The sequence below is a fragment of the Stegodyphus dumicola genome, chromosome 2 (assembly GCF_044657685.1).
Source record: "Stegodyphus dumicola isolate Sdum_Otavi_A_Nest chromosome 2, ASM4465768v1".
Taxonomy (NCBI): domain Eukaryota; kingdom Metazoa; phylum Arthropoda; class Arachnida; order Araneae; family Eresidae; genus Stegodyphus; species Stegodyphus dumicola.
In genome coordinates this window covers 259,003,774-259,018,841 of record NC_140769.1, presented here as the reverse complement: position 1 = coordinate 259,018,841, position 15,068 = coordinate 259,003,774, and the positions used below count along the sequence as shown (strand labels likewise).

Sequence of the window (15,068 nt, the reverse complement as noted above, 5' to 3'; positions counted from 1 at the left end):
TTCACACATTTCCTAGGCGTGTTATAGAATGCTAAATGACAAACCAGCAAAGTATGAAATACATTGATTATTTGTTTCAAAGAAATGAAACTACTTACCAGAGGTTAATATAAATTATGTAAAAAAGCCAAATGACTGCTAAGAAGGAATGAAGGTCCACTAGCTGCTGAATCGCTAGGATGTAATGATGTAGAAAACAAAAAAGTACATTCATTTATCCTGTTAAAGAAAGAATCAGTACTATACAGTATTATGTCACAGATGCTGAGTTATTTTCCATACTTCATGAAAACTCATTTGAATACTGCATGCAGATGACATGACATAATGTTGAAATAACTTTCAACCAAATACGAAAACATTGCACTTAATGATAATAAACTGTACAACCACCTTTGTGAGCATTGCCAGAAAAAACAAAAAGGTATTAAAAAGAGTACTGTGGAACTTATGATTGTTTCTGAATTTAATTTCCATTGTCAGGTAGATCTTACTGATTCCCTGTTTCAGCCAGATAGAAAATACAAATTTAATATGATCATCTCACTATTTTTTACATATTTCAAATAAGAGTTTTTTTAATGGCACTCTTTCATTAATTTTCAAAATAACATTTGTGTTTTTGAGGAATGAACGTCTTTTAAATAATAGCCGTATCATAACCTTTTTTTCATACTTTGCATAAAGAGCATTTGTCACTCTATAGAATGCTTAGGTATTATATACAATGCCCAGGGAAAGTATGTAATAATTCTCAGGGAAAGTATGTAATAGTTCATACTGTGCCTAAAAAGTCTGGTGTGATACAGGTATACAATGCTGACATTTCGTACTTTGACGGCAACATATACAAATGGGTAGGACTGAAAATTCAAGTACATTATCTTAATGACAACATTATAACAACTTTTGTATAGTTAAGCAGTACAAGGGCATTTCAAGTTATTTTCAGATAATTTTTATAGCACATCTTGCATTCTATTTTTCATTATTGAATTTATAATTAGATGTTTTAAGAGTTTGTTGAATGTGGTGATGGCCTGTGAATTGTCAGTTCGAAATCGAACACCTTGTTTTAGGATTGACGTGGAAGTTTTCGATGCGTTTAGGTCCTGAGGGATGCAATCTCTTCATCTACCATCTGCCACAGGAATTTGGAGATGTGGAACTGATGCAAATCTTTTTACCTTTTGGCAACATTGTCAGCGCCAAAGTGTTCATCGATAGAGTCACCAATCAAAGCAAATGTTTTGGTTTGTTTTTTTTCTTTTATTTAAATTTTAACAAATATTTCAAAAATTTGCATATTGATTAACATTTATTAAGAATTCTGTTTTCTCAGAAAAAGTGACTACCTGCTGCTTCATTTGATTATTTTTGGTCACCTTGTAAAGCTAGCAAATTTTAATTAATTTCTTTAAACTGCTGTTTAATAATAGTCGAAAATAATTTTTTCCCCTTGTAAAATATGATAAGATTTTCAAATTTTCATTGAGCATTACTTACAAATTTATGTATTCAGTTTGAATGCATTAGTTGATTGTGGAACAAAAAGATTTTGTAATTATCTTGGAATATTTGTGCATTTAAAAACAAAACTTAATAATTATATTTCTTTCAATGGTATATCTTTTATATTATTATAGTCCAAAGTGAACTATAGTGAAATGAATTAGTTTTTTAACTGTTAAATTTCAGATCAAATTATTGATTATTAGTTTGTGGTGTTCTGCTGGATCCAAAATTTAGTTTCTGTTGATAATTAAATTGTTTTTATTGATAGTTACATAAATTGCTTTTAGAAATAAGTAATTAAATTTTTATAATTGCATAGAAATATTGTCCCAAAATTCAGCACCTTAGCCGATATGATTCACTGGCATAAGATTTTAATTATGGTAATGTTTTATTGATATCATTATTAAAATATTATTTCACTAATGTTAAATGAGTAGTTAACTAATCTAGTATTGGATTGTTGCAGCTGAAATAATCAATTTTGTTGAAATGTAGGAAGTCCAGAAGTGAAAGTTCTATATTTACACAAATATGAGGCAAATGTTTTTCTCCTTTTTCATATTTTTTAATCTAAAAATTTGGGATTATCTTAAATTCGATGATTAACAAAAAATACTAAAATTGTCAGTGTTATATGGAATAATTCCTCATACATGACTATTATCCCCATGAATAAATTCAGGTAAAACATAAAGGAATATTCTTCTAATGAAATTCATTTTTAATTGTTAGAGGAAGTTTTATTTCTACTTGCTTAGGAAATAACCAAGGGCAAAGCCATATAAATAAGGGAAGTCTAATTTTTCTGAAAGCAGACATTCATAGTGTGATCTTTTAGTTTCTTTTAAAGTTCATTGTGATTATAAACAGGGGCAACAGTTTAATGGAAATGGAAGGCTCGTAGAATTATCAAATATCTTCATTGTTGGAAAAACTTCTGATGCTAATTTGTTGCATTCCAGGGCCATGGACAGTTGTGCAGCTGCACACAAATTCGTCGTAACTGAAATAAATGTTCAGAGATGGTGGGTAATGAAGGATAAATAAAAAACAAAAATTGCAAACTCATCTCTGAAATCATACAGCGGAACTAAGATGCCGTGTTTCTATGGTTTAGTTATGCTATGTCATATGTGTGAGATAAGAGTAAAGAAGGCTTTCCAATTACACAGGAAATAACTGAAATGAAGGTGTTCTAGCATGTGGGAAAGTACTAAAATGTTCATATTTAAAGAAAGTAACTGGCTAATGCGCTTATATGATGAAATGGGCTAGTTCTGGAAATATTTGCATGAAAACTTCTCACCGAGCATGCTAACAAAGGTATTGAATTTAAGTGTCTTGTCATCATTACAAAAGCAGAATTCATATTTACTGTGTTGACAAATGTTGACAAGATAGTACTGTATTTTAATTCACCATTGAGTATGACTGTATAAAATAAAGGTGCAAAATCTATGTTACTTAGAGAAACAGGTAATTAGAAAGCAAGAATGACGGTTTTACTAGGTGTTCTCAGTGGATAGAAATTGCCCCTATATGTAATTCTGCGGAGAAAAACAAAAATCCAGAGAAAAGCTGCTGTGGCTGTACTAGTTTTTCAGTGTCAATAAAAGGGTTGAATGACTAATACGTAATGTTGGTTTGGGTCAAATCATCTGAATTCAACAATAATTTTAAAAAAATGTAAAAACCCTTTTTTAAAAATAGGATGCTGCAGTTGGATGTCAAAAGGACATCTGACATCTGGAGTGAAAAATGAAATAAAGAATGGCAACAGTATCTCATCATAATACTTGATGGTATGACATCAGAGGTGCAGGTGTTTGATATAGTTGTCAGCAAGCTCTTCAGAGACTATCTGTGCAATGACTGGCTCCTGTAAGGGAAAGATGTCTTTACTCCAAGTGGAAAAACGAAGGAATCATCAATAGCTCTATTAGGTTTGACTGCTTTAGGGAAGGTTTCCAGAGAGTCGGTAGTTGCTAGTTTTAAGCAGTGCTGCATCTTTAGTACCATAGATGAAACTGAAGATGATATACTGTTGCAGGGTTGAAGCACTGAAACTATCTTGTTTGTGATTGTAATGTTAATGGTGCTGACATTGATTAACAATTCCAGTTGGTCCAAGCCCGGTAAAGTTAGTGTGTTATGTATTTTTAAATGTAAATCCATTGCTGTAATATATATTAATAGGAACAACAGTTTACAAATTTCAACAGTTGCTACTTTTCAGAAATACGTAAAGTAGCTAAACCATGCTTGCTTTATATTCTAACTGTAGATAATAAATCAAATTTTGTTTATGTAGATTTATTAAGAAAAATATCTTTGAAATTAAATCCTACATAAGTCATTAAAAATAATGGTCATCAAATTCAAAATTGCCCCAATTTTAGGTAGATATGATAATCAGAACAGTTGGGACGTTGGCTTTTCAGCCGTTATTACTCTGTGTCTGACAGTCCAGTAAAGTATTTAAAACAAGCAAATTTTTAATGTCCTATATACGATTACTATTTGTAATGTCTTTAAAGGTAGGAACTTATAGATGTACTGTCATTTATGTCAGCCAGGCACATAATGGGCATACTGATGAGTTTACCAGACTCGTATGAAGGGGATGTTTTTGTAAATAGTCATGGCTAATTCTGAGATGAAAATTTGATACTATTACAGCTCTGGGCAAGTTGTAGAGAGCCAGCATTTTGAGGCTTCTTAAATCATATGAAAAAATTAGAGTATTTTAACTATTAATATATGTGCTAAGATGTGAATAAATAGGAAATAAGTTCAAGAGTTAAATTTTTCGTCTTCTGCGACTTCAGTGAAAGAAACCTATTTCTTCTGGCTGTTTTTTTCCTTGGTGAAAGAAACTTACCAACCCTGTCAAATAAAGATAACAAACAGCATTTGACTCCAGTTTCTTGTGAATTTCCTCAAGAACTAAAGAAACAGCAGCCATTTCATCATTAAAATTATTGTAGAATTTACCGCCAGCTATATTGAGATTAAAATGTATTGAGCAGTTGTAGCAAACTCGCTTGTCTATTAAAAATACCGTTATATCTCTTCCGATAAAGAGTCCCTTAGTGGTCATTCATACTGTTAATTTACATGGAAGTACTAGTGATAGAGAGAGATAAATAACTTGACAATGCACTAGGATTTGTACCGTTCTTAAAGAATAATTTAGCTTTTTGCCATTCACTGGGAAGGCCATTTTTCAAGTAAGGTTAATGAATATTAGTAGCACTTCCATTGACTTTTCTTCCAGGTTGACCAGGAAACTGGGTTAAATTTTTATCTGGACTTAAGGCTTTTGCCCAAGGGTGAATCCTTAAGGCCACACTTGAGTTCTCACATAGTAGAAAAATCAAAAATGTGTTTATTTCAATGGATAAACAAGTACAGATGGTATAATTTAATTATTTTCATTTTTTGTATACCTTATGGTCTTTAGTTACTGTTGCTATAGCCTGTTACTTTAAAGTAGCACATTAAGGCTGTTGCCACCCCCACATTTGTGATCATAACTCATGTTGCCATCACGGCACAGCACTGTTTTTTTTCCATGTTATTTGAGACTGTAGGTCAAGTCAGTATTCATTTATGTGCTTATCTTGAAGCGAAATGAGGGGGGAAAAAATGAGTGACTCCACCAAATATGAGTGGGAAAAAAAGCTATGGGGGAAACAATAGCTTTTTTCCCCACTGCTACAAATCAAATCAGGTGGTGGAAATGACCTTGAAGTTCTTATTTGAAAGTAATCAGCCATACCATAGTATTTACATAAAGCTCCAGCAGCAATCACTCTGTTTCAAGTAATCATCTCTCTAGCAGCAATCTCTCTGTTTCTATAAATCATCTCATCTACAGTTCTAATGAATTCATTTTATCCCCCTCAGCCTGACTGTTGGATCTTAAAAAGGAAATATTAAGCTTTCAAACTGTCCCTATAATAATCCAGACCCTCTACGAAAGTTTGAGGAGTGGTGTTTTACCTCTTTGATAACTTTTAAAGAGTTTTGATACCTTATTATCTTTTGCAAAGTTAGAGAGTAGTCCAGTAGATTCTATTCTCAAGTCTCATTTGATCTCATTTTTTTCTTCAATTCGTCTATCCAGAATGGGGATCTTTTCACTTATTCTTTAAGAATGCATATTTTTACACATGGTATGATGATTTCAGTAAAATTTCCAATGATCCTGTCTGTATTACCAGGTGTAAAAGACTCAGAGAATCTGTCTATTGCTAGTTTTTAGTCCAGTTAACTTTTCCAATAAGAAAATCTCACTTTTATAGCTCTGCTTCATCTTATATGTAATGAAGCCAAAAGCAGCTGTGTCTGTGGACAGGTAAAAGAGCATGAAAGGTATAGGTCAGAAGGTTAATATGCATTATCAAAGGGTCAGGGTGATAAACTGCTCTCCCTTAAGCGAGAAAAATTGAGAGTGTACCTGTATTTTCAGCAAACTCTAACTGAGCAGCATCAATAAAACGCTCAATGAGGCACCATTTTGATGATACCAAATTGATTGATATTAAGAGGGTTTGTACACTCATTTCCAAAAATGAGCAAATTTGAACAATGTAATAGAGTGATGGTCCTAACAGTCTTCAAGACAGTTGAGGTTTGGGCAGCTATTTAACAAAAGTGTGAATATTCTGATTATTCTCAAAAACATATATCTTCACATGTTCTAGTTTGTTACTTTCAGGCATTGTATATCTTACAGTCATGCTTGCAATAAAAGTATTCCTGTTGTAGACAGTAATGTTAGGTGGAACCTGATGGGAACGTACCAAACAGGTCTGATATCCATGAATGTGATAAAAGTTTTGTGCAGATGCACCAATCTCTACTGTAAGGGGATGTAAATATGTAAGGGGAAGTTTGGACCTGTAGTCGGTAAAAGCACCAGCATTCCAAGAAAGAGCAGTTAGTTTAAAATTTGCCAAGTCTTGAAAAAGGCCATTAAGAAATCAGCAATAAAATGTACCTGACACTATAAGATAAGAATGGTTGCACTGGAAGATATGTTATTTGGCAAAAACAGAGCATATCACTATTAGGTGACTGACATCACCCTCCCCATTCTGAGGAGAAAAAAAAATATTAATAGTTTTTATTCTCCATTTATCTGGAGGCATAAATTTTTTGTATCACCTCATAAAATCATTAATATAGGTGCTTTAGGATAAAGCAAAGAAAGTATGATACTAAGTGTGCTGCTAATCTGTTGGCAAAAGATTTGGGTAGACAGCAGGTTGTGAGAAATTTTTTGCTGAATTTATTGTGAAATATCTCTCCATATGTTCTCATGTTAATTTGAAGTAATGTGATAGATGTTATTTCTGGTTAACTTGAGAACTGAACTGATCTAGAAACAAATTTTTTATTGACTGTTTTATATATACTTTGTCATGCATTTGTAATATAACTGTATAACATTCCTTTGCTTTTATGATGCGACACCATATGAAAATGACGATGAAAAATGTCCATTAAACAATGATTATCTTTTCAAGGGAGTCTAAAACTGTTTCTGCCATTTTCCTTTGAGACTTCTGTATCTCTGACCATTGAGCAACCTATCAGTAATGCATGTTTTCTTGAGAAGCGAACATTATTTCATCTTATTGGTGTTTCTTTTTCTCAAGAATTGAAGTTTAAACTTCAATTCTTGAGATTCTTCTTCAATTTCATGTTATTTACCTTTTTTTAATATATATGTATATATTTTTAATATTTATATATATATTGAATTTCTTTGATTTTTTTAGAAAATTGCATTAATTTTTAAACCGTTAATGTATTTTTCTGAATTTACACTCTTTGTAATACTCTGTGAAATTTTTTTGGAAATTTGCAAAAAGTTCTTAAAGGGGTGGGGGAATGTAATGCAAAATTTTTAAGAGAATTTTTACTAAATTTTTACCATTTGTTTTTGTTCGAAGAAAAAGACATATCTTTTGATCTGCTTTGTATTTATACCTTATGTGCCTGTTAAATTACTTTGATGCACATGGTACAAAATTAAAGTACCTTGTGATCTGCCATTTGAGCTGCAACAATTCAATATTTCAGATTGATTAAGTACTTCAGTTTTGATAAAATACTTTTAAAATCAGTACTGTTTTGGAGTTTGTAGCATTTCATATAAAACATTATGGATCTGTAAATCTCTGTTTTAATAATAATAATCTCAAAAGAGGGTAATAAAACACTATAATAATTTAATTTATATAAAATGCAAAAATTGTGCATTCTGTATTAATTATATTTTAGGTAGATTCTAATGTATGGTAAATGCAAAAGCATTACTGATCAGGAATTAAACTGCAGAAAGTAAATTTTTAATTTTTTGTATCCTAAATTCTTAGAAGATTTTATCTTTTACATTGAAAAGAATGTTTAACCAGAGAGGAAATCGGTATAGTCATTCTTAAGGTGGATATATTACATTTTTGTCATGTATAGAATTTTGGGCAGTATACTTTTTTCTGGTATATTCGTTCAATGAATAGCATACTTATGAAATACAGAAATATATTATTCTAGTTAATTTGTTGAAATTAAATAAAACAGTTGGTAAACAATAATATTGTTGCTTTAGTCCTAAAGCTGACGGTGAAAGTTATGGAATCCAAAGAATGTTGGTCAGATACAGTAATTATGATAGTTATGAATAAATTATCGAGTATTAGAATGTTACTATACTAGACAATTGCTAAAGAACAGAATCATTGTTGGTCATAGCTGATGATAGGCAACAAAGAAACAAGATCTAGCACACTTATTTAATAAACCAAATAAAAAAAGGCCCTTCTGACAGACCTATTTTCAATGGTTACAAAAAATGCCCATCTGCTCTAAGTAAGGGCAGATATGAGTTTGTAAGCAAGGAGTGTGATTTCCTCAGACCCTGATGCATATTTGGCATCTGTAACACATGCTGCCCTCTAAACCACCAAGGAGAGCTGAGGGATTCTGTCTTATTCACTTCTCAAGGAATTTTTATCCTGTGAGGTTAAAGATTATTTTGCTCTGCATCCTAGGCATTCATTTGGGATTTAGATCTGAGGAATATGCAGGGTATGTCATGCACTCAGTATCTCCTTGTACTAGTGTATTGGATGCTTTAGCTGGCCTGTGTGGCATGCATTGTTACCCAAAAACAGAGTCTGGACCAACTGCACCATGAAAAAAATAAACATGATCAAGGACAATTTTAATGCAATACTGCTGTAGTGCTACTGGACCTTTACCAAAGGTGTCAAGTGTTCTGCCATTGTTCATGGTACATGCCTACATAATTACCTCTTGGCAGCTTCCTGGACATTCTAGTGATAGTAATACAATTTTAATGCAATACTGCTGTAGTGCTACTGGACCTTTACCAAAGATGTCAAGAGTTCTGCCGTTGTGCATAATACATGCCTACATAATTAACTCTTGGCAGCTTTCTGGACATTCTTAATGATAGCAATAACTTTCCTTCTCTTCCTACACTGGCTGGTGTCCGTAATCACTATTTGACAGTGAAATTTAGCTTGTCAGCGAACATAACTGAACCACTGTGGCTGACCATAATATGCACCTTACACGAACATAATCTTTCTCAATGATAGTATGCTGTGAATGGAATGCATGTAATAGATTTCTGTGCATATAAGACAACATTATTTAATCACCAAGAAATGGTTCTCACAGATGGGCAAGTATTGGCAGCATTGGCATCATCCGAGTTATCTGGCCAGGAGTAGCATTTTGTTCCTTTTCATTGCTGAGGCAACATATCTGTCCTCTTTAAACTGCTCGACAGGAATCCAGCGACAGGCATCCAGCATCCAGCTGCTCGACCATGATTGTGTGCATTTAAATGATATCTTGCAGACATTCTGCAGTCAATATGTGACTACAGAATAATTTTAATTTTTGAACTTAATTACTTAAAAAATTAAAATTTACAGTAATATTTACAGAAATTTAGTTGATTTTTCTCTCATTCATCACTGCTTGTGATTAGGAATAAAAAAGCACCATAAGTGCACTGCTGGAATGAAATTTGGATAAATCAGTTGTTCATTCGCAATTGTTGGACAGTGTTATAAAATAAAAAGTTAGATATTGAAGTTGAGTATAATTTATGATGTACATTGTAGAGTTTGGCTTTTTTTTTTTTTTTTTTTGAGAGCATAAACTAGTTCCAAACCCTAACAGACGTTAAGCGAATTATCGCTGTGTCAGAAATTAACTGCAAAACCTTGAGAAGGTTTTAAAATAGACTTTTTAAACAGGATTTTGAACTTCTTGTGCTAACAGTATGAACCACCAAATGTGAAAATGTTACTAAAATAACGGTCAAATTCAAATTTAAAATGAAGACTAGTAGTCAAAGAGACTATTCAATTTAATTTAAATCTAAGTTGGTTCAAGACCTCTAACTGGCATATTCAATTCAAATATTGGTAGCAAAATGCAGAACTGAATAATTACAGATGTATCAGACCTGGCAGAAACTAATTAACATGATCACGAGAGGCATAAACATGCTCTGTTCTTACAGTCTAACAGTCCCAAAACCTCTGATAAATACTCTTTATCGTAGTTTACATTCTGGTGAGGAAATGGAAAGGAGAAGTTATAAAAAAGATGCAACATTCTATGTTATTCTTTGATCCTCAAAATTTATTTTTGGCACTCTCATTCTCAAATTTAAATGCTTTTCTTCTGATAGGTTTTGTAAGTTTTGATAATCCACAGAGTGCTCAAGCTGCAATACAGGCCATGAATGGATTTCAGGTTGGCACAAAGAGGCTCAAAGTGCAGCTCAAACGTCCAAGGGAATCTGGTCGGCCCTACTGACGTCCAATTTCTAAGTCTATTGGCAAGTGTATTTTCTTTGTATAATTTTAATTAATTTTTGTAATGCTTTTCAAGGTCTGCAGAATTTTCTTAGAGGCAGAAAAATTTTATTTTACTGTCCTTACTTATGGATAGGACATGCATATTAATATCCCCAATCTGAGATTAAGACCAGAAGCATTAGATTTCAAGCTTTTTTGGAAGTAAGAAATATTTGCTGTAAAAATTTTAATTGCGTAGTTTTGGGGATATAATTTAACAATAATTTAAAAATATATCATTATAATTATTGTATGAAAATAGATTTAAAAATAATGTGTAATCGTTTATTTTTTTGTTAAATTGTACTCATCTCATTTTGTGATGTAATGCACCTGTAAGCCATAGACCTTTACATATTATACATTTATGATTTTATAAGCATTGCACAACTTGTTCTGGGTAATTTATTAATCTGTTTTCATGACTCCTAGTTTTTTTTTTTTTTTTTTTCCCTTGTAGTTTAATTACAGGTGCAAATTTCCTTATTCATACCTTGAAATAGTTTCTTATTTGCAGGTGCCAAAGTAGATTTCATCTGATAATGTGCTATGTGTGAGAGAAAGAAGTGCTTTTATTACAAAAAAAAAAAAAAAAAAAAAAAAAAGAAAAAGAAAAAAAAATGCAAACCATTCACATTTCTCCCCTTCCTTTCTGAAGATCCTATCTGCCATTTCCCCCCCCCCCCTATTTTGAGAGAGAACTCAAAGATTGCACTAAACTTTGAAAGAAAAGTAAAAATGATAATTTCTACTTTGAACTTCATTCAGTGCTTGCCAGATGTTGCAATTTTCGGATACAAGCTGGGAGACATTTGAACAGAAAGGCATTTGATCTTTCAGGAGTTTTAGTCATATCAATTGCTGGTTACATTTTCAAGTAAGGATTTTGAAGATGTGTTCTGATGTTTTACCAGCATTGTGTGGACAATTAATTTATGATGTTTTTTATTCGAGATTTTATTCTCCGTGTGTAAATATTTTCCTCTTCAGCTGATTTATTGAATCAACCTTTTTCTGTTAATATGCAGTTTTTATTAGTTTTAAATGAACCATTGCACTTTCTATATTTATAGAAAATTAGAAATATGTATGAAATATCTTATAAATTTGCATTTGTATCATATTTTTCACTTCCTTCTTTGTGCAAATTATGTGTCCAATCATGTGTATTTTTTATTTATTTTTATATAGTAAATTTTTATTTATCTGTATCCAGATTTTGTGAAAGTTTTTGAAGGAACCTGAAGAGTTAAAAGCAGATTATTAAAGATTTGAGCCATTTTCATGATCTTCTCTCATGTATAAAAATTTTTTACTGTATTTACGTGTTCATTTACATGATCATGTTTTATTGTAATATTTATTGTTAATCAAATCATTTGAACCTACGCATTATTATGGTCCATTAAACAAACCAATATCTCATTCCAGCAAAGCACTACTATGTACTTTTATACAATTTGATATTACAATACATCAATACTTTCTTAGATGTATTGTTCTAGGGTGGCTAACTAAAAATGTCTAATCATTCAGAGTTATGAATCCTCAAAATTTTGTGTCCTGTTTCATAAAAGTATGTAATTTTAACTCAACTGGTGACTGGTGAAAATCTGATATTTTGAGAAATAATTCTGCCGCATATCAGCAGTGTTTTAAATACTGATGTGCATCCATTTTGACTCAGGCTCAGCAAGTGTTGGTCACCCTATTTTCTTAGTCTAATGGTAAGCAAAATATTACAGTTCTATTTTAATACAAATATTATTAATAAATGTGGTCATTTGATATGATTATGCAGTTGTGAGAAAAGCATTTGCCTATCTGGATAATGATGCTTATTTAGGATAGACAATATGACATGAGCTTTGAAAAATGTACTGGAAAAAGTTGGGATAGCAGTAAGAAAATAAGTATTAATGTAAATATTATGTATCTTTTATCTGGGCCTTTAGATTTATGCAATTTTTACAAGTTATTTTTCTTCAAAATTGCAACATACTAAATTATCATCATACTTCATGAATTAATTTCTTATGCTTTCTAACTAATCCATGTGATATAGTTTTAATTATTTAAAAGTTTTCTTTTTAAATGACATTATTAGATTGTTTGGAAAATAATATTTATTAAAGAGCTATTATATATATATATGTGTGTGTGTGTGTTAATTTTGGGGGGATTTTCGTTAATTAGTGTAAGATTATGGTGATTTAAAAATAAAATTTTATTTCATAAACTATTTAACATGAACTTCTTTGCATTAAAATTTACATCTCCATTTCAAAATATTTTGAATTATCGCCATGCTCTCTGCTTCCTTCTGTATGCTTTTAGTATTGTGTGATGTTTAAAAATATCATGATCAAATCGAAACCAACTCATAGTTCCTCCCTCTCCCAATGGTTCCAGAAATTTGAAGTAATAAAATTTTGGTTTATGGAAGCATTGATTTCTGTAAAATGTAAATGAAACAAAGTATAAGGTTTCCAAGTATTCATATACAACAACTTAATGTATTCCTTCAAAAATAATTAAATAAATAAAAATTACCAAAAAATGAGAATAATTAGATCAAGATTATTATTTTTTGAACAATCTAGTACGTTATAAAAGTTACTTATAGATTTTAGTTTTTGAAAGGAATTTTAAAATGTTTTGTTAAATGGGGGTGGGGACAATTATGTGTATCTAATATAAAAAGTTCTGTACATATCACTGTATAGTTTTATTTTCTTTTTCCTTTTGTGTTATACCTGATAGTCATTTTAAAGATAAATGGAATTTTAATGCTTTTTTTTATAAAGCTTACTGTGACCCAACAAGAGACCAGATACATTTTTCCTTTAGCTGTGTACCGTTTTAGAAAAATGGTGCTCACTTTAAAGTATTGAATTAATGCCAAAGACTTTATTAGAGAGTTTCACCAAAAACTCTCATACCAAGTCCATCTAGTTCAGTCCATGTCTGTGTTCAAAAAGATTTTTGCAACATTTACCTAGCCATCAATCATGTAAATTTTTTTAAAACCATGGCTAGGAAAAAGTCATTTGCTGATAATTGCTTTAGAGTAGCCAAAAAAGCCTAGGTTATGCACGTTGTATTATTTTGTTGGTTTTTAAGTTCCTAAAAAAAATATAATTTTTTTTTATTATTCTGGAACCGATTTTTGACATTAGAGCTTTTTATTGCAAGTGAAAAAGAATTTTGTATTTTTTCAAAATGTTTTATTATGAAGAGCCCTCTTAAAGCATTGGGTTGTCATCATTTTAAATCGAGATGTAACATTTTTTTTTAATGTATATGAAATAATATTGTTATATTTAATTTTTAAATATTTCTGTATGAAAAGTATTTAATCTACGATGCTTTATTTAATCATAAGACAACACTTTTGGGAGTAGGAATTTTTATTTTGAAAATTTCTTTTAAGTTTATACTGAGTATAAATAAGATTTGTAACATTTGTGAAATATTAATTTGCTTTAAACTTTTGCCAGTATGCAAGTTACATTCTGCTAAGCATTTATTTAGTAATAGAAATATCGGCATTCTAGTATGAGGAAATGTGAGAAATTTTGACTTAATGAATGTGAGGTTATATTATTTTTTTAAAATAATAATTTTAAAAGTAATTTAAACCTGCTAAAAGGAAATAATTTGTATATTTTGAAGCAGTTAAATATAATCTGGCACAAAGAATTTTGGTTTCTTAAAAATATCGCATATTTTTACAATTTACTTCTGATTTTTCTACCTAAATAAATTCAGTCAAGGAAAGGCATTGTGTCTGAAATATTTTTAAGTGATTTTATTTCTATAAAGGTCTTAAGCAGATTGATTAAGAAGCAGATATGTATTCTTTCTAACAGTTTTTTTAAAGCTTTGTTGAATAAACTTGCAATTTTTTAAATTTCTTTATATTAAAAATAAAAGCTGTTTCAAAGCCTTTTTTATAAATATTTTAACATGTGTATGAGTATGGAGTAGTTCTATATTTGCTGTATTAATATTTCATAATATACCATTTAAATTAATGCCAAACGGAGAGTTTGAATTTTATATTTGGTGAATAAGTATATAACCAGAGAAGGATCTTATGTGCTGTAAAACAGCCTGTTCATTTGAGAAACTAATGCTTTACTTAGTGAATTCTAAAATTTTAAGAAAATACTTTTCTGTAGATACTTTTTGTATATATTTATCATTGCGTATTTTGAAAAGCTTTTCCGATTGTTATTACTTTTCTAGTTCTTTAATTCTTATGTGTGTTGGACACTGCATAGGAAAAGATTTGCTAATATCTGGAAACGAAATATAAAAATTTAAGAGTACAAAAGTTTTTTTTATATTTTTGATTAATAAACCTTTTTAGTCTTTCAGAAATTTGAATTTTTATTTACTTCCAACTACAGCTAGTAAACTAGGTGCGCACAAGCTACATGTCCTATTAATATGACAATATATATTTATATATTTTGTTTTTGTTTATAAATTAAGAAAAAAATTATTTTATCCTCGTCATTGAAGACTTTCAGAAGAAAAAAGGTTTTGCACAATGTACAGTTTTATATTAACTCTTTAAAGTAATATATATATATAAAAAAAAAGCTTTGGTATTTATAAAACAAATAT

General features: G+C 30.6%; 1 protein-coding gene across 5 annotated transcripts in view; it reads left to right on the top strand.

Moving 5' to 3' along the window:
* LOC118192384 (CUGBP Elav-like family member 4) overlaps nt 1–14,355 on the top strand; it is a 69,765-nt gene extending 55,410 nt beyond the window's left edge. For 3 of the 5 annotated variants that reach the window (XM_035363335.2, XM_035363337.2, XM_035363334.2), the window contains 3 exons: nt 1,080–1,253; nt 10,265–10,414; nt 10,951–14,355. In XM_035363335.2, the coding sequence (XP_035219226.1) occupies nt 1,080–1,253; nt 10,265–10,392 (302 nt within the window). In that variant the 3' untranslated portion in view covers nt 10,393–10,414; nt 10,951–14,355. The remainder of the gene's footprint in view (nt 1–1,079; nt 1,254–10,264; nt 10,415–10,950) is intronic. The other 2 variants (XM_085812087.1, XM_035363336.2) reach the window with 1 other exon arrangement.
* Nucleotides 14,356–15,068: the final 713 nt, after the last annotated feature.